The sequence below is a fragment of the Epinephelus fuscoguttatus genome, linkage group LG12 (genome assembly GCF_011397635.1).
Source record: "Epinephelus fuscoguttatus linkage group LG12, E.fuscoguttatus.final_Chr_v1".
NCBI classification, from domain to species: Eukaryota; Metazoa; Chordata; class Actinopteri; order Perciformes; family Serranidae; genus Epinephelus; species Epinephelus fuscoguttatus.
In genome coordinates, this window is record NC_064763.1 from 33,609,159 (window position 1) to 33,634,110 (window position 24,952).

At 41.0% G+C, this 24,952-nt stretch overlaps 1 protein-coding gene across 1 annotated transcript in view; it reads right to left on the reverse strand.

Moving 5' to 3' along the window:
• The window catches only part of LOC125898455 (rho GTPase-activating protein 26-like), a 125,650-nt gene that overhangs the window by 69,529 nt on the left and 31,169 nt on the right, over positions 1-24,952 (reverse strand). The window contains exon 2 of the mRNA XM_049592251.1: positions 870-965. Coding sequence (XP_049448208.1) covers positions 870-965 — 96 coding nt within the window. The remainder of the gene's footprint in view (positions 1-869; positions 966-24,952) is intronic.

Consider the following 24,952-nt stretch of genomic DNA (forward strand, 5'->3'; position numbering starts at 1 on the left):
GAGGGGCCTGGATGAGTTCATGGAATAAAGGATTATATTCTAACGTGCTGTAGACTACACCACAGTTTTATACAATCTTCTAATGTGAGTTTAACACTAGTTGGGGAGCAACATAAGCAGGCTTTACATGTCACTTCAAGTACGATACTTTATCATGTCTTTATTATAGAGGATGAGGCAACACTGACACTGTAATTATGACTGTGTATCTTTTGTATATGGAGCTTTTATTGAGCTGAAATTTTCTACTGTAAACTGGACTGTAAAGCTCATGTTATCCACACAATGGATGTGCCTGATGCTACTGGAAAAATCTAGTTACTGATTGTTAGCACATCACATAATGACAACAGACGAATGAAGAGAGGAGAGTGAGGATTAGGCTCCTGCATATTTTGACCGGCTACAGCTTCTGTGACCCCGTGAGAGGTTCTTTTCTGGTAATGATATAGTTTATATTATGTTGAGGATTCTAACAAGGAAATAAAATTATATAAATAAAACAAAGGAAGATTAATAGTGACAACTAAAGATGATAAAGCACCAAAACGGCTGCAAATTCAAATAACAAATCAAATGATCACAGTATTTAAGTTCATAGCCGATGTAGAATAAGTCTTACTTTGACTGTTCATTAGTTGCTGTTTTAAATGAAAAGTGTTCGTCCTTTTTCACCCACATTTAGGCACCAGAGTCAAAATATGATAATGATTGTTATAGCTTCCTATGTAATAGCACTTAGCATCAAGCTGGCCTTTAATTTTTGATTTCAGCTACTATAAATGACAGCGTTTTGTCTCCCATGTATTTTCAGGCTGTCCCCTCTGTCGGTACAGGGAGTATATAGGACTTCATATCAGCAAGCTCACCTATGCATATCTCATCATCCGTCTCGGCGTCTCCAATACACTGGAATTTAAACTCATTGAGCGAGTCGGCGAACTTCCTCTTGGCCGTTGACAGACCTGAGAGAAAGAGAGAAGAGAAGAGACAGCAGTGAGGACCATATAAAGCATCACATATTTGCTGTCCTAAAAACATGTAATGAGCCCCTGAAAGTGGATATCAATATTCTAGATCTGATTAGACTTATTTTATAACATGCTGTTAGTGAAAGTGAGAGTGAGCGGAGGGAGGCTCAATGCAGACAGGCGGATACTCTGAGTGGATCCCCAGTGGTGTTAGTGATGAAGGTCGAAAGCTCTTACATTTGTGTGGAGTTTTTGTGTCTGTGCATGTGTGTGTGTGTGTGTATGTGCTAACAAGTGCAAAAGTTCCATTAAACTTAAGTCACATCAGCCAAGTGAGGCGGTGAAAAGCGCCGGACAGATGGATGCCTTTCAAATAATACATGAGGCGCTAAGAGCTCCTAGGAGACAGACACTCACGGCGAGTTTGGCTTCCCGTCTATTTAAACCCAAGACAGGGTCACCTTCACAGCCATATTTCCTGTTGCCGCATTGGCCGAGGTCAGCCGCATATGCATGATCGGAGCGAAAGAGACACTTCTCATAACTTTCTGAGAAACTGCACATATTGAGGAACGACACACTGCGACTAGGAACTGCATGTTACCCTGAGTTAGAGGAATTTGAAAATGCTCATAAGCTCTATTGATGCCTTCCTTTACTTTCATGGTCAAAGAAACAGACGAAAACTGTAACTATGATGTGGTCTGCCTCAGCAGGGATCTCCAACTTCTCCAGAGAGAGGACAGAAACTATGCAAAACACACACACCAGCCAGTTTTACAAACTACTGATGGAAGTTAAAATAAAGACAAGGATGCAGAGAAATGAAGAGGGAAGAGAGATCAAGAGTCTCATGGAAAGACGGATGGGAGTCAGGGAAAGGACAGTGAGTGTAGAGAGACAAGACAGACAGAGTGTAATTGACCATGTTCATGTAAATACCACACCATGCAGATATCTTTGTGTGTGTGTGTGTGTGTGTGTTTGGAAAGATCTACTGCAGCTTGCCAATCGGCAAAATGAAACACAGACCTAGGCGCTCCTGCATGTTCTGCCAGAAACACACACGCTGGCAGACACAAATGCACACACACACACACACACACACACCATCTCTCCTGGGATAAACTCTGTAAAACACACAGTCACAGCGGCTCTGTAGCGTCAAAATAACTTAAGTATGACCGAACTGAGCCCACACTCTGACCTTGAAGGATAAACTGCAGCTTTACAGTGCCAGTGTCCAGTAGAGTAAAGAAATACTTAAAGTTCTTCTCGTCTGTCCCCTGGTACCCTGTGCACTGTCACAATTAATTCAAAAGTAGTAGCCCTAAAATAAAAATTATAACAAAGTTGGAGAGAAACTTAAGTGAGATACATTACAATATGAACTGTGCTGGAGATTACAAATCCAAGTTTAACAGTTTAAAAAGAGGTTAATAATGCGAATAAATTTCATTATAAATAAGTGGCAATAATATAAATACCAACAAAAACCTGTTTATTATATTGCTAAAACCTTATCTGAAACAGGTCTTACATCTAATAGAAGACATGGGTATTGAAGACTTATGAAATGAGGCCAACAGCAAATGGTCACGACCCTTTTACAGTCACTTGTGTCTTTCCCACCATTGAGCGAATGAAAACGTGTCGAGGTTAGAGACGGCACGGCGTTTCTGCTTAAAAGGAAAGTTACAGCCGACTCTTTGAAGCCGCTGTGTGTGCATGCACAGCTTTGAAAGCCAGAAATGTCAGCACCTGGCATATTCATCTGTGAGATATGAGGAGTGACTCAACAGCAACAGTGAGAGCTCTGCAGAAATATCAGGGTGTTTTTGTGCTGTTCCTGATGATAATTCATTGGCAGTGACTGTGGAGAGAGTAGGGAACCATTATTTTGCATGTTATCAAAACACTGTGGAGCACTAAAGTGGCAATCAACCCAAAATCCTTTGTCAAATCAGCTACCATGAAGAGTTATATTAGCTGATCAGGTTTCATGAACCTGTGTGACCCCAGTGCGACTGATGTCATGCTATGTGTCCACTGAGCTACACACAGCTGTATCTCTTTCTACACCGTCCTCCTCACTCTTGCTTCCCTGCTCTCTATTTATTTTTGGCCCTTGCCTCTCTTCCCTCTCCTTTCTGCCACTGACAGCTCCTCTCAGCACCTTGTGAGTGAAACGTGCCTGTCGTTGTTAATTTCTTCACGCTGGCTCCTGCCACACTCCTCGTGCTCCCTTTCATAAACATCAAAACCAGCCACAGACCGAGGAGTAGGAAAACAGACGGGCATTTTAAAAAAAAGCACAGCCTCAGATACACTTACGCTGTTAGATGAGTATCAGTCATGCACTTCTACTTCATTTTGCCATTTCATACATTTTGTTCTGCCAACAGCACTTGGTTTCAGTTGAACATTATGTTGCTAGTAGCAACCATTACTGGCACAGTTTTATAACAGTTTAACTGACATTGTTACATCCACCATTTTGTCAGATCTACTGCGCAAATGCTCTTGTTGGAGCATTATTTGTAGACACTCCTTTTATTATCTCTGCCAGGCATGAGTGGATCGTGCGTTCAGTTGTATGTGTTCATGTGTGTATCTTTCTGTCCTAAGCTAATTTCACATACTACTGGACCCAGCAGCCTAATATTTTATGTGCATTTATGGATGTATGCTCAAACACCTCACATGGTGTCCTTCTAACCTTGCGGCTGACAGGAGCCGCAAGTGATCAACACATTCACATAGCCAAAACGCATTTCCCACAATCAGCTAGGCGACAACAAGTCTTACTTTTCTGTACCAGGCAACATTGTAGCCTTTATTGTGGCTCAAAAACGTACATTCATGGAAAAGTCTGGCCGCATCTTGGAGCAACTGGAGTATCAAATTAATTCCATGCCCAATATGGTAAGATTCACTAAAATTAGGCGTGTTATGAGATAAATAACTAACTTAGTTTTCAGGGTGCTGGGAGAGTGAACTGAATGAGACTCTTCTTTGTTTGGGAGGGCAAATAGAGGTAGAGGTTTCTCTCATCAAGCGTGTCTATCACCTTGATAATCTAACCTGCATTTGTCTCTCTTTTCATTCCACTCTTACTCTCTTTCAGGCACACTCGCTGGACGCACAGCCTGCCTTGCACTCCCTGTTTCCCAACCACATGCTCCCAGACACACCTGGCAGAGATCTACAATCTGCTGAGTGCACTTTACTAGTTACAGCTGTTTTGTGATCTGGTAGAATTTAGTTTTCATATGATCAGCCTTTTGCTAACCAAGCTGGCCACCATACAAAGTGTCTGGAGCTAATGTGTTGCTAATGTAACATTGTAGGGAACAGCTGAATTAAAAGTACTGTTGGGACAACCACTGTGTATCTTGTTTAAACAATTAATTACTGTGTTATGCATCCTATTAGGACTAAATAATGTTTCACTGGCGACATTTTGTTTCTTGACATGAAGCACATTGTAACAGCATGACTGCTACTCTGTACTTTTGTGAATCCAGTCTTTGTTACCATACTCATTTTGATCTAACTCTTGTTTATGGAAACATTTTCTGATTTCTAATCACTCTCATGAAATTTGATGTCCTATTCTGTTTTCACAGTTCTACTACTGCTTCCAGAAAAACCTCAAAGGCAATCTGTGTCTTCAACCTATATTACCTCCACTAAGGAGATAATATCGGTAATATAGGTTGGTCGGTTTGTTTGTCAGCAGGATTATGGAAAAACTACAGGCCTGAAAATTCATAAAACTTGTTGGAAGGGTGTAGAAGGGGCCAGAAAAGAAACCGTTAAATTTTAGAGCAAATTCGAGTCACAGGGCAGATAAACAAATTACATTTCATTTTAGTCAACATTGCAAGATTGGGCATTTGGGGACAAACTCTAACTCACTGGGTAGAGCTTGAGCTCTACAGTGTATACAGCCTCTTACTTAGCTGCGACCCAAGTTCGATTCCAACCTGTGGCCCTTTGCTGCATATCATCCATCCTCTCTCTCCCAGCCTGCCCATCCAGTTTGGAGCTGTACTATCAATTAAGGCATAAAAACACCTGAAAAAATATATCTTAAAAAAAAGAAAAGAAAAAGAGATAGGTCATTTGGCATTGGCAGAGGTCTGTGCCAGTCTAGCTGGAAGTGTGTTTAGCTTGTTGCATATCTGTCCACCTACATGTATTGTGAGGACAGAAGACTTTCCAAAATGCCTTTGGTCAGACAGTCAGTATGAACTTTTGGCAGGACAGAGCAACAGTTGAGAGGTTTTTCATTTGGTAAATACTTTCATAAAATCATGAGATCTATTGAGTCTGTTGGACACAGAAACATGGATGTAGAACCTGTGATAACACCCATGTCTGAAGACCTTATGCCTTAATAGCTAATCGAGCAATGGTTTCACAATTCACAATGCCATCAAGGCCTGAATTAGAAGACTTGAAATTAGCTGAAATATATAAAGAATAGGAGGTTTAGGGGCTTGGTTTGCCAAGACATTTTTAACACAGTTATGGAAAATAAACAAACAAGCTGTTGTGTGTTTGTTTTAGTGAAGCCAGAATCCTGTGTCACTACAGAACCTGCTTTTTAAAATGACATCTACAGTGGCGTTAACATGCAGACATGGTGACTGCTGCTTGACTGTGAGTGGAAAAATTCTTCTGTGATGAATTTCTTCCTGTATAACCTTCAAACATCCGTCTGAAATGTTGAGTTTGTAGAGAAGCCCCTCCTCTGATTCAGTGGGACTCACCCCTGTAAGTGATTGTCGCTGATGTTTCAGACAGACCCTCAATGCACCCAGAAATGCAGAGTACATCACAAATACACTATCAGCTTTTTCAACAAAGCTCAAGTGTTTTAGGGGAGATTTTTCCCTAACAGACAGAATCTATATGCAACACATAAGAGCTGAATGCCCTGATGGGTCTGATAGTCCATGGTCACTGCTGAAATGAAACTGCTTATCTTAACTGACAAACATATCCCTTCCTGTTTTTTTTGTGTTTTCTTATCAGCTCACAAACATTGAAAGTGTTAAACTGTTGGTTTGGAGAACAAAAGCTGAAAGGTTACAAACCGTTTTTGATTTGAAACTGCCCACTTCTGCAAACAGGTTACTTAAGTTACTGGTTACGCATCTGGAAAACACCTCTCAGAATTTCAAAAATCTTACACATGCTTGGAGAGAAACATTTTAGACTTTGAAAATTCAGAGCAACAAACTGTCCTCATTAAGACCAGTACACACAAACAACCCTACAAAAAGGCAGACTTGGATACTGTCAGTTCATAGCTGAAATGTTGAGTCACAGTTCACAAGCAGCTTGATATATAAAAAATAATAATAATTTAGCATCAAGCTTAAATATATGTGGCTGTTTAAGTGGTCGTAAATTTAAATGCACCTCAAGCAGAGTATGAAAACATAATGAAAACATTCTTAATAGGATCTCCCTGGTGGAGTGTTGCCTAACCTTTAGTACTAAATGCTGGTGGAGGCACATTAGGTCAGACCATTATATTTTATGCGAGCATTAAAAAGTACAGCAGTCACCACAGTTTATGCACAAGTGAAATAAGCCTTCTTGAGGTTTACACTGATTCAAAAGAAAGTGCTTAACACCTTCAAGAGTGAATTTATACATCTTGCTGCGCGCATTAAAGGCTGAGCATCTGATAAGGTGAATTATCCAGGTTGGGGTTTTTTTTGTATGAATGTGTGGCTGATTTGTCCTTCCTCACTGTTACAATTCAGCAACAGTGACCATAATCCATTGGAATGGGTGCAAAAACTATTAGGACTGCATTATTGTTCATATTATTGTTTGTCAGTTACTTGACAGTGTTGCTATTAAGATGATAACACATTTTTAAATGCTGCAAAGTCCAAATTGTATTTACATGCCGCAAGGACTTTCACTGTTTATCTATGTGCTGGCGCACTGAGCAACTGACTTTATTCTTCTTTGGAAACAATGAGTTCAGGTTGCATCACTCAAATCTGTGATGAAAAACAAACTTGCCAGCGTGCATTTGTGTTTAGTTTACTCGCCCTTGGAGGATGTCTCACTGTACATTTTGGCAAACGGTGTGATGAGGTAACGTCAAAGAATTTTTTCTGGCTCGTATACGCAGATACATCATGCATGTCATATCGCTCCCCATAGCCATGTTCTCCATAGATGCTGGCAACACTCAGACACATGCAAACACACATGAACGTTCACGCATCCGTACACAAGCACACATCGGCTCCGAGCGGGGCTCTCGGGCTCACTCGGACTATTTTTCTAAATTGAAAACACATTGTTGGCCAATATGATTCTGTAAGATCCCGCCAACACAAATGAATTACTACAAAACAAAGAGGGAATTACATGCCACAACAAGTACATTGTCCAGAGTGTAAGAGAACGTCTACTTACAGATGTAGCAGCGCTAATGCCTTATTACCATTTATGGTACTGTAGTGATTTCACTGAGGTGATTCACAGGTTCACCAGTGTACAAAGAATAACATTAGAGGTATATCATGACTGGGTGGTCACAGCATCATATCACTGATCATCTCTGAGCCGTGCACTTGATTGCCACTAATTGCAACAGCCATTTTTTCAGAGGTAAAGGATCAGTTCACCCAAAATGCTAAAACAAACAACCAAAAATCAACTTATACCTAGAAAGGAAAACTTAGAGTGAATTTTGGTGAAGACCCATTAATACAGTACCTAACCACGGACTATTGATTACATTGGCTATTTCTAAGTTCCTTTTTTTTTTTGTCCTTTACTGCAAATACTAGTAGAGACATGACACAAAACGAGGACACAGAAGTTCAAGGACAATGTCTTAACCCTCAGGCTACAGGGCTGCCCTGACACTGGCCATTTTTGACTATCATTGCCCCATTTACATACGTCCATCAAGTGCACAGTCCATTTAAATAAACCACCAAACACAACTGAATTATACATTACATTGCCCCTGCTGCTGCACCGGCATTCCATCGTTGGTATTGCTGCGTAGGTCGGCTGTTAAACTGATAAAAATCAACCACCGACTAGAAAATATTTGAAATATTTTGAACATGCATTATTAGATTCGCTCTCCGGCTTCCTCCCACAGTCCAAAAACATGCAGGTTAGGTTAATAGGCAACTCTAAATTGCCCGTTGGTTTGATGAGAGCGTGAATGGCTGCCTGTTTCTGTGTCAGCCCTGGTGACCTGTCCAGGGCGTCACCCACCTCTCGCCCAGTGTCAGCTGGGATCAGCTCCAGCCAGCCTCTTAGGATGAGCGGGTAAAGATAATGGATGGATGGAATATCTGATTTGCAGCTGAATGAAAAATAAAAAACATTGCTGGGGGTTCCCAGATGCACAGATGATGCTATGCTGCGACTGCTTGTTAGTGTTTGTGTGGGTCTCTGTGTCCGTGTCCAGGCAGGAAGGACAACTGAGGACAGTGACAGCTAAAAATAAGTGGCCCTGTTGACACTCGCTTCTCTGTCCTCTTCCCCTCTTCTTTCACACTTGTACGACAGAATTCCCCCCATTCTTCTGCCTTTCACTCCCTCCTGGGCTCATAACAGAGGCCAGTGGAGACACATACAAATAAACAAACAATGGCAACGTCGCTGAAAAGAAGTTAAGACAACAAACTCTTGTGATAGTCAAACTTATTTGGAAAATGAAGGCGAAGAGTGAAATTATAACCCAAACTATCTATTGGGAACATCTGTCACAGTTCACAGACCCATTTATTGGTTTAACTTTGATCTACCACACAAACAGTTCTCCTATGCAATGAGGGATTATCACTAAATAAAGCGCTTTACATGATTAAACTTTACTGTAGAAATGTCGCAGTGTTCCCAGATCTTAGTTGGCCGCAAAACCAAAGTCACTGGAATGTGATTTGGGTTCAGCGTGGTAAAAATGTGCCAGGAATACAACATATAGGCAGACATACACAGTTATCATCACCACGGCTGCAACAATAAGATCCGAGTTGTGTCGAGAAAAGGTCCCCTGAAACTCATTCAACACTGATGCTTGCATGGTGAGCTGTAACACTACAGGGGCGTTTGACTGCCATGACATGTTGCAGTTTTGGACAAAGGGGAGGAAGGGAGGCAAGACTTGGTCACTCCTTTCTGAGGCGTCACACAGATATTTCTTAAAAAGCGTTTGCTTGTCATGCGCGGCATTAGTGGCAAGGGGAATCCTGTCAGCCAGTCACATGCTCTGCCTTCAGTTTAACAATGACATTTGAAGGACAGTGGTTTAGACACTGCTGGAATGAGGCTTCCTGCTCACAGCAGCACAGAGAAAAAAAACACACACACATTCACACACTGCACTATAAGCTACACAAAGGGAATCTGTAATTAACCACAACCATGCAGCAGAAGTGCACAACGGCCGCTGTGTGTATTAACTCACACACGCACATATAGACAGTCGAAAGAATGGGCCTGTGTGATATCAACAGGATATCCAGCAGTAGCTTGAACTCTGCAGTAGCTTTGTTCCACAAGCATGTGAATAGAAATGCTATTCATCAAGTGGGACAAACGCACACACACACGTCGCACACCATTCATGTGTGGACACAAAGACAGATTTCAGTCTCCTCATCTAATGCTTTACATGACCCAGCAGCCAAGCAAGGAGAGGAATTTGTGAGACTGTGAAATCATACGACACAGCGCACTGACACAATTTATGCTCTTGTCATAAAATCCTGTGATTTAACAGGATGATATCTGAACAACAATGGAGTGACACATTCAAGTGTCCAGATAGAATAATGTAGTCCAGAGTTTCACTTGAGACATTTTTGTTTTGATCTTAGTCTCTAAAAATTAATGTCACGGTGTAAATATTCCTTTGTGGTTGCCTTGGTTTCAGCGCCAACAGAAAAAATGAGGCGTTTGAATCTAATTTACTTCCACATGTGGCTTCAGACTTGTACAATATTCGCTGAGTCGATAAAGATGCAACATCCGTTAACATGGTTCCAGCTACAGTGTGTTTCATGTTAGTCGAGTTCCAGCCCTGCGAGGAAGAAGAGTTTTCTAACTGCCAAAAAATGCTTATCATGTTTTATTATATGCACAAAAACTGCGTCCTTTGGATGGAAAATTGACTGTTTAATAAACTATCTGAAGCTGCACTAAATAGAAATAAAAATGCGTTGCCACAACAGCCAGAAGAAAAAGACGATCCATTTTTCATGCCGTCGTTATTGCGTACTGTACGTTGGCTTTTCATCTCAATTTAACAGTCATATAAACAAATACAGTTCTGTGTTCCCATACTCATTCATCTTCTAACCGCTTCATCCTCTTGAGGGTTGCGGGGGGGCTGGAGCCTATCCCAGCTACATCGGAGCGAGAGGCAGGGTACACCCTGGACAGGTCGCCAGACTATCGCAGGGCTGACACATACAGACAAACAGCCGTTCACACTCACATTCACACCTACGGACAATTTAGAGTTACCAATTAACCTAGTCCCCAATCTGCATGTCTTTGGACTGTGGGAGGAAGCCAGAGTGCCCGGAGAGAACCCACGCTGACACGGGGAGAACATGCAAACTCCGCACAGAAGGGCTCCCACGCCCGGGATCGAACCGGCAACCCTCTTGCTGTGAGGCGAGAGTGCTAACCACCACACCACCGTGCCGCCCTGTGTTCCCATACTGTGAAAGATATTTCGGTCAACAGTACAGCTTGAGAGATATTGATTAAGGGTGATACCAATATCAATGGTTGAGAATTTTAAAAAATCTCCTAACAGCACATAGGCCATTTAAAAAAGTAGCAGTAGTAAGTAACATTAAACATTTTAGCCCTTTTTAAACAGGAATTATGCAAATTTGCAGGAAAGTCCAATCAGTCTTTTTTCAGCATTGGCAGCATAAAAACTAAATCGGGGAGTGCCGCCTACCTACTTTTGTTTATACAGAATGCGCCTTTTTCGGGACAATGGGGGGGCATGAGCAAGTAACAAAACGTGTAGCTCAGCATGTGACGTAAACAGTGGCATGGGAGGGAAACGCTCACAGCTTGCCGGCAAAATGGCCCAACATTCACGGAAAATCTGGCAGTGTAAAAGGGGCTATTGATGAGGAGCCCTTAAATCTGGTCATTAAAAAATTGTGAGTGGTGCACTTTTTCTCTTGTTTCCAAATTACCTCAAACGCATCTGTTGCATTTCATTACTGTCATTTCTTGTTACTTGTCCACCAGCATATACACAGATACCAATATGTTGTTGATAAGTTAATATCGTCCAGGCCGTTTTATTAATCTGGCTTTGAAAATGTGAAAGAAAACCCTCTCTTGAAGTCAGACTTGTAACACAACATTTCTGTTGGTGCAGATTCAGAGCCTGGCTGTGGAAAAGGAGAGCAGCGCTGCAACATAAGCAGGCTGGGATGGACAAAACACAGAACAGGGCACTACAGCAAGAAGCCAAATCCCTTCACCTTTCTTTGGAAAATTCTGTGAAACTGACCCCGATTTCTGACAGCCAACGACCTCCCCCTTGGCCAAACAGTCTTGTTTTCTTGTATAGCTTGTTCTCTGTGTGCGTGGGTTCATGGGATGTAAAGACAGGGGGGCAAAGGGAGGAGGAACATACAGAGAGAGTAGCTAATATTGCAAAGGTCATTGCTGTCAAACTTAAATACCATCACTGTGGCATCCTGATAGCTTTATGCTGAAACAAACACACTCTAATTGAAACCTTGTGGGTTTGAATCAGCCTCTTTCCTTCCTCAACAATAAACCAGGAGCTGCTCGAGATCAACTTTATAAAGAAAAGAATGCCCAGTGTAAGTGAACATCATCAAACACTGTGCATGGACCTACAGGGCTTTCCTGTTGGGCAGGGAACATAAGGTCACTTGGACATTTAGCAGGGAGGAAACACTCCATTCGTGGCAACAATAAGTCCCAGAAGCAGGGAAAGTGTGAGAAAGAAAAAGGGCGAGGAAGTGGAGATGGCTTCTTTCAGGCGTTGCCGTGGTGAGCACAGGTTGGTGGGGGAAGCAGAGGTCAAAGGTCACCCTTCGTCCGTCCATTCTGCTCGGTCAGCTTTATGGGAAGCAGACTGGGTCGGTCCACATTGACGCACAACACTGTCTCATCGCTCTTCTTGTGCCCACAGTGGAGCATATATGGGTGATTAAGGTCAAATCTGGCCATCAGTGTAGATCCTGTTACAGATCCACATTTCAGGCCCATCATCTGCCTGTAACGTGATCCACCAACACAGCTGGAGAAAAGCAGGAAAAAAAAGCTCACTGCTGTCCAGTAACATTATGTCTATAGCATCTAATACCTTGTCGTGCAGCCCCTGCAGGCAGGCTGTGTAAAGCGGGTTAATGTTCAGAGGTTAAAGGTGGATTTCTTATTGCGGCGGAATCAAACTGAGCCTCTTCAGTCATACTGTAGCATGGATGGTGTTAATTTTATGGCTGACTTGGAAAACAGCATGCGAGTGGGTATTCCAACTACGTGCAAACAAGAAAGTCAAGTTTCAAATGTTTTGTTATGGCACATGAGAAATCATATCCAAGACCATTTCAACACAGTGTAAGTTTGAGTTGGATGTTACAGCGCTAACGTCACTTCAGAGATTGAAAGAGAGAGTGAGAGACTGGCAGAGAGACGTGGGGAGAACAAGTGGAAAAACAGCTCAGAGCTATATTTTATCTCATCACCTTCCAACGGCTAAGCTGGCCGCCTGTACATTAGATATGTCATCAGGACAAGCTGCTGCCAAGATGCTCAAGACAACCTCCACACAGCGGTTTAGTCTTCACACTAACATCCCCGCACACATGCAGGAGGCACATGCATTTATACATGAACATGAGCACACATATGCATTTATTGATGATTTATTTTCTTAAATGTGCTGTATGTCATATTACTAATATGTTAGCAAGTTGTAAACACAAGCAGGACTGAGTTTACAGCCACGCTAGTGGCTCTGTGAGGCTTGGGCACAACAGAGCTTTGTACTAAATGCTGATGTTAGCATGCTAACATGCTCTTGATGAATGTTTACCATGTTCACCATCTTAATTTAGCATATTAACATTTGCTAATTAGTAGTTCACAGAAAGTTAAGGCTGATGGCAATGTTGTTAGTTTTGCAGACATTTGGTCATAAACCAAAGTATTGGACAAATTGAAACTTTGAGGAGAAGTGAGGGGATTCAACTAATCCAAAGGGGGACATGACTGTGTGAACCAAATTTTAGTGCAACCCATCCAATAGTTGAGACATTTCACTCAAAAGCACGTGAAACCCATGGCTGCGGCAGAAGAAAAAAACCTGAAGCTCTCCAAAGTCGCTGGGGTTCATCCTCTGGGGACCATAAATGTCTGTACAAAATTTCACAGCCATTCATTTAAAAGTTTTTGTGATATTTGAGTGTGGACCGAAGTGGTCAACCAATCAACCAACCAACGCTGCCATCCATAGAGCCAGGCTGCTAGCATGGCTAAAAGCGTTAGTCAGAACACTACAAAGGAACATTACTTTCTTAAGTAGAAATACTACTAGAAGTAGCTGGAAGTATCTCATCTATTCCAATTTGGATAACTGATTAAAAGTTTAATATCAACATTTTAATTTTAAAAACATTTATGCTGGTGGCTATCTGCACGCTGTCAGAATGTTAAAGAGGTGCTGTTTTGGTCATTTTGGACCTTCATTTAAAATTCAAGGCATTTGAGATCAAAGGCCAAACCTTCTTAAATTTGACAATGACAATGTGCAAGGGACAAAGCATTAGATTGTATAAGGGCTGGGCGATATGGCTTAAATTCATATCACGATAAAAAACTGTATGTCAAGTCAATACGGATAATTATCACACTAGAAAGTCAAATCAATATTTCTAAGTTTAAAGGCTGATTTTTGCTCCTGTGTAAGCGTTGAAGAAATCATTGTGTTAACTGTAGTGTACACTATTGTTTATTGTCAGAACATGACAGCATTTGTCAAATAGCAGAATATTTCCCAATTCTGAAGTAGATTCAAAACAATAATAATCAAAATAATTTCAACAAATCAAACAATGAAAAGTCAAAAGACTCTTATCTCTGGTTAGGAGCATGTCAAACTCTTTGTACAGATGGTTGAAAACATTCTGTAAGTGTTTTAGCTGACACTGTAAACAAAATACATAGTCAAATGAAAATAATCTCAACTGAGGTCAGTACTTTCTGTACAAGTTTTGTACTCATAGTGTGTCATTTCTTACCATGGAAATCCAGAGTTCTCGCGAGAGCACAATTTGCTCAGTAAGTCACTCTGGCAATCAGTAATCATGCTCATTACCCATGCCGTTGGGAGACGAGCTGCACCAATCACATCGGTGTATCTGATATAGGCGGGCCAGAGGCGAGCTAAACAGATGACGACAGCGCTGTGACGACGAAGTCCGGAATCAGTCAGTAAACATTGCAAGATGGCTACAGATGAACACCATTTGTTTGAAACGGCTTTGGCCGCTACAGTGAACGAGTTAGACTTGGCTTTTTCTCTAAACGAGGAACAGAAGAAGGCGCTCGAATCTTTCCTTTGCAAGAAGGACGTTTTTGCTGTTTTGCCGACCGGATACGGCAAGAGTCTAATCTACCAGTTAGCTCCGCTGGTAGCTAAGCTCTGGATACGTCATCACGTGTGTTGTTCTGATTGGTCGTAGTGTTATCCAATTGCGTACAGTGATATTTACAAATGTATGCTTGGTGCTGCCCCTTGAGTTGGGCCATTTTCATTACTCATGGCCAGACCCTAAATCTTTCTAGATTTGGGTCTGGATTTCCAGGCTAGTCATTTTTGCCATTTCTCACTCAAAACAATAACAAACAACAGCCTTGATAATGTCATGAAGTAACGTGGGGTCGTTGCTGGTGAAAATCTAACTGGCGTGACTCAGACAGAAATCATGTTTGCGAACAAGGAATTGTATAGAAGTTTTAGTCACATCCCCTTGCACCATGTTACATCATGTCATATCACTCTAATGAAATAGCAAGGTCAGTCACGTTAACTTGCTAACTTAAATCAGCATTAGGTGGATCAACTACACAGCTACTGCAGCTAAGGTTATGTGGTGAATTCAGTCATGGGGTAGCCTTGCGCTGTTATCCATGGTCTTGTTTTCTTTTTCTTCTTCTACTACTACAACTGATGCTCCATCTTCTTCTTCTGGTTTATGGCGGGTGGCAACCGGTGTTTACCGCCTCCTTCCACGGGCATATGGATAATTTAATTATATCAAGGATTTAACGAACATTTGTTATATCTCTATAGAGGAAAATTATATCAAGATTAGACAGTTATCATTTTATTGCCCAGTCCTTGATTATATGCATGAAATTTATAAACCAAAAGTGAATGCAACATACTGGACATCATTTCAATACTTTTTAAATAAGGTCCTTATTTGCACAGTATCAAAATCCATTAGAGATTTGTGTTGATGTCAGATACAGAACACAGAAGGCATAGTAGCCGACCTTTCTTCATGTTTCATCTGATACTGAGCAGCCTTTTATTGGCCACATAGCTCCACTTCCTATCACCAGCATGGTGCTCATGAATATGTGCTCCAAGGTACAAGTACTCCACCACCACCACCACCACCACAGCGGTTTCAAAAGGCAAAATGTTAAAAGACACACACTCACACACAGTTTCTACATACCTCTCAATCACACACTAATTGCCGCCACTTGTATAAATATTCCTGCTGGTGCTTTAATACAGGCTGACACACGGACCCCCCACCAACCCCCAACTGCCAGCCATTCACTGTCAGTTTTATTTTGGACACACGTTAAACCGCAGAAGGCAATGGAGAAGGAAATGAGGTAATATTAAAGCCACAATTTAGTACTTAAATTTGACACTGGTTTAAAATATTTGTCCACATTTTAAAACAGCGAATGAAACTATACAGCTGTTAGTTGACCAACATATTAAGTAATATACATATGTCATTTGTTTTAGTGGACTGGATTAAACCTAAACGAATGATTCAGGTTCCTCGGCTTACAGCTTTGATTTAGAAAAGACTTAAAGACTCGAGACCTTTAATTTCATAAATCCCAAAAGATGTGTAACATGGTGACAAATACATTTTGTTTATACTGTATTTCAAGGACCGTGAACAGATTACGAACATTTGTTTCTATATTTACTACGATAATGTTGTGAAAACCTTTGTGTGTCTGCCAGCAGCTGCTCCGTGGACCATAAACACTACTAAGCTGTGATGGAACTCCCTCGCATGTGGGAGTCATGACAGTAAACACACACACAGGAACTAACACGGGCACTCACTGGCCCGCATTTGGAACCACTTATAAAAGCAAACATGGGCCAACACATGACACAGCACTGGGGTTGACAAAACAGACTGAACATACACACACACACACACACACAAACTGGAAACACTCCCTTTGTCTATCTCAGCAGATGGCTTTCATCACGTCTCAATGTGACAGTGCAGCGACTGAGAGGACAAGTGTTTGTGTGTATGAGAGTGTGTGTGTGTACTGTAAAAGTTCACTGTAATTAGCTGAGAACAGTCAGAGCCTTTTAATTTTCCACATACAGTAGGTCCGACTTTTCATGGAGCTAAACAATCTAAACACAACACACACACACTGACAGTCCGCACACACCCCAACTGCATCTTCATTCCTGTTTAATGAGTGCCAAACTGCCCATCCCAAGGAAGAATCCCATGGAGGGAATTTAAAGGCGCAAAGAACAAGAAAAGCACTAAAACACAAGATGAAATCATCTCCTCCAAATCACACAGAGATTATAAAGTCAGTGAAGCTCTGTACTGGTTTATTATGGCTTCTCTTTGCTCTGTAATAGCACTTTGCTCATCAGAAATGAATGAATGGTGGTCAGAGGCCAACAAAGTGATCAACAATGGCTAAATGAAGCCTGGCAACAAAAGGAGTCGAACAATGACACACAGAGTCGCAGCTAGAATGAACTGAGTTGGTTGTTGGAGAGGGGGCAGGAAGAGTTGGGGAAACAGGGAGAAGCAAGAGGAAGAAAGTTGTATAGTTTTAGTGAGGGACGGAGGGCGCTGAGCTGAGAAACAGCTGTAGACTAAGGGGATGTGAACGGTTTCTGGCTGGATTTAAGGCATCAGAGAGGAAAGAGGAATAAAGGGATATTTAAGGGGTGAGGGCATATTAAGGAAAGAGAAGCCTGGAGGGAAGAAGAAGAAATCAACAGTGTAATGTTTACTTTCAAAATCAGACACACACACACACATTAAAACATTATCAATTTGATACTTTACTTTTAGATACTGACATGCTGTTATCCATGCATTCAAGACATTGGTAAATGGACCTGCACTTGTATAGCACCATTCTAGTCATCTGACCACTCAAAGCGCTTTTTACACTACGAGTCACATTCACACACTGGTGGCTGAGGTGGTGCCACCTGCTACACAGTCACACACCAATGGAACAGCCATCTGGAGCAATTTGGGGCACAGCATCTTGCTCAAGGATACTTCAACATGCAGACTGGAGGAGCTGGGGATTGGACCGCTGATCTTCCAATTAGTGGACGAACCAATCTACTTCTGAGCCACAGCCACCTCTGTCACTTATTTATGTCAAGTGTCTTCCTGTTTCTGAACGGTATCCTTATCAAAAACGTTACGTGATAGGCTGATAGGCAGTTATCAAACCAGTGAAGGCTGCAACTTGTGATTATTTTCAGCATCAATTCATCTGCTAATTAGGGCTGCCACGAACGATTATTTTCATTGTTGACTAATCTGTCGATTATTTCTTCGATTAGTCGACTAATCATTTCATCGAAAAATGTGTTAAAATGTTGAAAAATGTCGGTCTGTCTCGCCCAAACCCCAAAATTACGTCATCTAATGTCTTGTTTCATACTCACGCCAAAGGGTTTTAGTTCACTGTCAAGGGAGAGTGTGTAAAGCTGCCAATATCTGAACGTGAGAAGCTGCAGTAAGAGTATTTTGGGGTTCTTTTATAGTACTTTTCTATGAAAAATGACTCAAACCGATTAGTCGACTACTAAAATAGTCACCGATTATTTTAATAGTCGATTAGTCATCAATTAGTCGACTAATCGTGGCAGCCCTACTGCTAATTATTCATTTTGTGAATTGATTATTCATTTAGTCGTCTAAAATGCTCATCACAAGTTCCTTGTGTCCAGGCAACATCTTCAAACCGGCTGTTTTGTCCCACTAATGGTCTAAAACCCAAAGATTTTCAATACACTCATAATTTATATATGATGTACACATGATTTAAAACAAAGAAAAGCAGCAATCCTTATGTTTCAGACAGAGCCGCAATAACAAATCAATTAGTTGTCAACTATTAAATTAAAAGCCGACTAATCTGATCATTACAAAAAAGTCAAAATTATGTGAATCCAGTTTCTGAAATGTGAACATTTTATGGCGTCTTTAGTTCTTTAACTTATATATTTGGGTTGTGGACCAAAAAGGACATGAGCATGTCATCTTTGGGTTTGGGAGACACACAATTTCAAACAAGTATTTTTTTTTTCTAACAAGTATTTGGCATCGCACGAGAGATTAATCAACAGCCCTAATTTCAAAATGAGCTAATTATATATTTGCTCGGCAAATGACTGTTTATCAAAATTGTATCACGGCGTTTAACCAGCAATAGTTACAGATATTGACATTGTATCTGCCTCCTAATCCAGTACTGGTTGTTATCTAACAAACATACACAACGTCAGATCCGCATTAAGTATTAAGTACAACATGTTAAAATATCTGAGCATTCACTTTATATCTTCACCATGACAGTGAAACATTGAGTTTCCAAATCCTCCTCAGTGTCTGCGGGTCAAATTATATCGCTGACACTATAATTATATGATTGACTCTAATAGTTGGAAGTTATCTGTGCAGCTTTGGGAATAAAAGAGAGGAACACTGTACATCATTGAGGCTTTCACGTTCTCCCTTCTCTTGTCCCAGGCCACATAGCTATCGTATCCTAGCAACAGGCACAAAGAAGCCAGGCCACCGTAAGGAGCAGGAAGTTCACTTTTTCTCTTTTTAAGTCTCTTGTACAGTACTTCTTCCTCTGTCCATGTCTTTCATCGTTATTTATTTCAATCGTTTCCCCCTCACTCTTTTGATATTATGCTCTCATGCTCTCTCACACTCTTCCCTCCTCTCCCTGTCTGACATACTTTGTTACCCTCTTTCAACCTCTCTCCCGCTCTGATTTTGGCCCTGCCACGCCTGTTGCTGACACAGCGAACAGAGACAACTGGGGAGGTTTTCCTCTCTCTCCCCTTTTTTTTTTTTTAAATAAAAAAAAAAAAAAAAAAAGAAAGAAAGCGTCTGTGGGGTGAAATCATCCTGTGGACCGCCGGCTGCCGTTGGAAAAATCCACAGCAGGAATGTGGGACAATCTGACTTGGAATCCGAGCGGAGGACACGGGGCCAGAAATGCCCTGCTCTGGCTAAAACTGACCTCCTAATTTGAAGGAAAACACCAAGTTTTCAGCCAGATTTATAACATTCTTGTGAAGTGAGGAGAACACAGACGCCACAAGTATCCGTGTGTGCCCAGTAGCATTTCCTCCAGAGCTTCGATCATGATGTTAAGATTGTCTGCAACAAGCATTAGAAGGAGGAGAACAGTGAAGATTCAATGGGCAAAGTGAATTCTCATTATCTGTTATCAGTCAGTTGGATGAGCAACCCCAGTATCATCCACTGTTGTGATTTTCAGCTGCTCACGGTCATAAGTTCTGCAGATTGATGTGGGTTTTCATCAGCTTTTGATTGTTTTCTGTGAATCAATCAGAGACCTGTACTATGAAGCAGGATTTGGAGTTAATGAGGTAATTTCAGGGTTAATCCTGTATCCTGGGTTTTCAGTACTACGAAGATGGTTTTCTTTTTACCGTGATAAATCACTGTGGTAGCTTGTGCTGGACAGCTAACCTGATCCAGAGCAGATCACAACCTGTCAACACCCCGACCAATCAGATCACTGAAGAAAAGAAGTATCCTGACATGAGTGACATGTTAAAAAGACTGATCTATATATTTGCATAGGTCAATAGAATCATCTTATTGTTCCTGGGCTCTATTTCCACTGGTTTTAAAACAGCTTATAACAAACAGAGAGATCGTTTACAACACTGAACACATGATTTTAACTGTATTTTAATTTATGCAAAGTTTATTTTAGTCCACAGTGACAGCTAACAGTGTTGCTATTTTTACACTGACACTGAGACACCTGTGAAATGAGAACTAGGGGGAAAAAACAACCAAAGACTAACTGATTAGGAAATCATTTATACACTGTTCATTGGCTCCCATTATGCAACATTATAGTCAGATAGACATCATCAGTCATTATATTACCCTTTATTTCGGATCAGAAACAGTCTGGCAGTGTTTTTTCAGTGTGACATTTTCAGAGCAGCTTCTTCATCATCTATCTAAATAGTAAAAAATACTTACTCTATACTAGTTTCACATATAATAAGAATACATACACATATTTTAATTATTCGCCTGTGTTTAATATTTGGAAATGATTTCCAGTGTTGCTACATCTTCTGTTATAAGAGTACATCATTTACATTTCACACCAATGACTTTTACTGTCCCAAGGACCGAACATTCCCGAAGGTTACTGTTACCGTTTCATCACGTCATATGAAGTAGCCCACTTCAATTAACATCCCCGCCTCTTTTACTGAATGAGTTGACTGAACGAGTTGAGAACCAGCTTCGAGATACCAGTTATCCAGACAGCCAATGTTAGGGTTAGTCAAGCCAGATAATGCAAAGATATCCAAGCTGAACTGGCTTTGTAGTGCAGGCCTCTGGAAGAAGTGTCAATTACAATAACTTACAGACAATTATGCATTTTTGTCTGATAAATTACTTTAACAATTGATTGGCACAGGTCAAAATTGAACATAAATATTTCCACTTCCTCCCCAGCGTTCACCATAAACACCTCAATCAAATCATTCATTTCCGTAACTTATCCTGGTACAGTGTCGGGGAGGGGCTGACACTGGGGGGAGAGGCAGGGTATACTCTGGACAGGTCACCACTGATCAAATCAACAAACAAAACCAGAACAGATAAATCAGAATTTCAAAAATATTACTGTTTGATATATGCTTTTTTTCCCACCTTTACTAGAATAATGCATTTCACGTTGATATCAGCCAGAGCTCCCTTCGCCAACTCCAACTGGTGCCTAGCGCTGCTGCCAACCGAATTTTTAGCAGGCACTAAGAAATATGAGCACATGACTCCATTAGCGTAACTACAGTATTGTGATGCCAAACATTAGTTTAAGCTTTTCAATGGTAAGTGTTCACTGCCTTTCTTTGGCTTTTATGACACTAAACTGAATATCTGTGGGTGTTGAACTGTTGGCTGAAAAAAAACAATCAAACTAAACAAAATTGTAATGGGCATTTTTCCCTAATTTTCTGGCATTTAATAGACCAAACCATAATCATACAATTGAGAAAATGAATGGTTGCTAAATTGCTAATTAAAGAAGAAGTAATTTGTTGCAGCCCTTTAAGATGACTGGTGCTCCAATACTCCCCAAAGCCACCCATCTGAGAGAATTCCCTGATATGATGACCATGACTTAAAACGGAGCCCTGGCATCCTCTTCAAAACAGGAAATGTAAGAGAATAAATGACCTTCCCTTTACACAGAGCTGTCAGTGAGTGCGGAGAACACGGGATGCTAGAAACACACCCAGATACACACACTTACATAGAGAAGATGAGAGAAACGGAGAAGGAAACAAGAGCCAGAGGATGACAGAGTAGTTTCCCTTCTGTTGTGCTTTGGTGTAGTTGCTCTGAGCTGCCTGGGAGACTCCGTTATCCCACTTGAGGTCATCGCTGGTACAAGACAAACTAAATGCCATTCCAACACAAACAGTGGAAAAAGAACATTTGGTCTTTATTATTATGTCAAAAGGTTGTGAATAAATCATATTAAATCAACAATGCTGAGACAATCTTGTTCACACATTTTTCCATCAGCTTTGCCCAAACGTTCTCTCCTCATAAAGCAGTGTTCTCACATAAAGAACCCAAACAATTTAACTGTTTGAGTCTCGACTTGCACAGTAGTTTAGTATCTCATGCAGACACTTCAACTACGCAATGTTCAGGCAGCAGTCAGTGGTATAAAGGACTGTTTGGCACGGATCAGACCAGAATGGCAAGGGTGGTGATAGGAGAAAGAGAAAGAAGAGAGGGTGGAAACCACGCTAACCAGATTAGCGCCAGTCTCCAAATAGCCTTTGTCCACTTCCTCCCCTACGCCCGACACAAACCTGACCTCTGTGCCAGAAGACAACACAAACATACAGAAAAACACTGCCTACAACCCTCTCTGAGAGCTTAACTGTGACCTTGTGAGCTTACTTATACTAGAGGCCTCCTACTGCTGGTTACTTTACAGCTGAAACTTCCCTGTTGTTTACTGTTGAGTAAGTCTTACTGAATACTGAGTCTGTAGTGCGAACACATCAGAAACATCTATGGACTTATAAAAGGCCAAAATTGTTTGATTTTTGAGTGCAGCACTGATGAAAAATATTTCAATGGGCTCTTTGCAGAGCGTATGAGTTGTCTGGCTGAGCCAGCAGCTAGCAGCTAACTCCATAAACACCACTAAACGATGGAAACAGTGATGACAGAGCTAACAGTGTTAACCAAGGGGGAACCAGAGGGTGGGTGTAAACTTCTGCAACAACGCTGTCCCAACATCAGCAGTAACCGCCATATGACAGTAGTGCAAAGCAATGGCGAAGAGCTAGCCAGTGAGGTGCACACATGCAATAACATGCACATGCAGCTGGACCAGCTTACCACAGCAAACCACAGAGAAGCTCAGGTTTCAACACACACAAAGGTAGCGTGACACCATTACTCCACTATATCTGTACATAGCAAACAGTGCTTTGTTGCTGTATTAATGCTCTGACTGTCGCATAAGAGCATTTTTCCCATGCCTGCATCTTTACCATCACCCATCTTGATAACTTTAGTTCTATATTTTACAAATTCAGTAGCTAAAACAGCTAGGGTATGAGGTATAAACAACCAAACAGCATGACCTTTCTGTTTGTGCCTGCATTGGTCAATAAAAATGTAAAGAAAGTCTTAATAAAGGCCTCAAAAACTGCTGGAAACAGACGACCTACTCTCTCAGGAAATGTTGTTGGCATCATGTCGATGCAGAACTGACCTACATAAGTGGAATGTATTCCAACTACAATACCTATTATGTCTGCCATGCCAGTCTTAAACACATTACATGGTTAATGGAGTAGGCTATCCTTCAGACGCCAGCTCTACAGCGTGGCAACTTGCCTTCGATGGATGCCAGCCTCACTTACAACTGAATGCTTGGATAAAATGCCAGTGAATTAGCTGCCAACGTGCTGCCAGAGCGCCAGTGCTGACTGGATTGAAGACTTTTGTATAAATGCCAATCTCCTCTGTCTAAGACGACACAGGACAGCAGCTCTGAACACAAGCCCGGCTCGACATTAACCAGGAAATAAATCAGCAGTCTCTAACAGGATTGGCTGAAGCCCCTGACCTCATTCCTTCAAGTCTTCAGGGACAGACGGAGGAAAGGATTAAGGGAGAAGCCAAAAAAGAGTGAGAGTCAAAACTGGAGGGAAAAAATGGGAAGCAGAGGTTATCTACCTTTAACTTGTGCATAAAAATGATCATGTGTGTTTTGATTATTGCCAAGTTTGTTTAATCTCACCACTGAGACAGGTAAATTATTCAAAGTCCTGCCCTACTTTATTCTTCATTTAAATTCCAAAATAAAATGGCTTGTAAAATAGTGAAAACTGGCAGTGAAGTGAGGAATTTATGTGGTAAATGTGGCAAGTGGTCATAAAACTGCTGCTCTGAACCAGTGAGCGTTCATACAGTATCAATGTGGCATGCAGGAAAAATCAGTTTTAACAGCGTCTCAAGCTAAGAACCAATCATAGTCTAACTAGTGTGTTTTTTCTTTTTAATTAAGCTTTCAACCACATCGCATAGTCTTCCTCAGCAGATGGGGTGACCGAATTTCCATACTTACATGTCTGCAACATGACTGAGCCATTTCCATGCAGTTGAGAAAACTCTCTTCACTGAGGAAGACCATGAAATGCGGTTGAAAGCTCCAGAGAAAGCTAGTAAGTACAACTGGAGTGAAGATTATTTGTGGATATGAAACAATTAACATTTAACTAATGAAACCATCTTCTGAAACCTTCTTTAGGGAGTCTAGTATGCATGAAATATGTAGACGTTAACTATTCTGATGATTGCAGTAAGCTTACGGACTATTTACAATGAGCAACACATTTCTCTATTCAATAAATTGAGCAGTTGTGGGTTCAAAATGAGTCACACAAACACAAGGAATTATAAAACTGGTAAGGTTGAGCTCTATTTAAAAAATAACTGAGCTGTACATGAAAAATCTGAGATCCTGATTATCACAATATCCCCAATGAGAAAACCTAAAACTTTACTGTAAAAGTGTTTTAAAAGCACAACACTCGAGTGAAAGCAAGAAGACATAGGAAATTAAAAGTTAAAGGGACATGGATGAAAGCAAAAAGGGCTCCAAGTCAAAAAAATTACAAATTAATTCAAATAAAACTTGAGATTATATGATATAAAATGTCAAAAGTCAAGTCTGTAAAAAAAAAAGAACATTACAAGAAACCCGTAAAGGAAAGACATATTTACACTTTTTCCCAAGTTCACATTCAAAAATTAAGAAATCATCCCAAATTCTTAATAATAATTTCAGCAAAAATTCTTCTCATT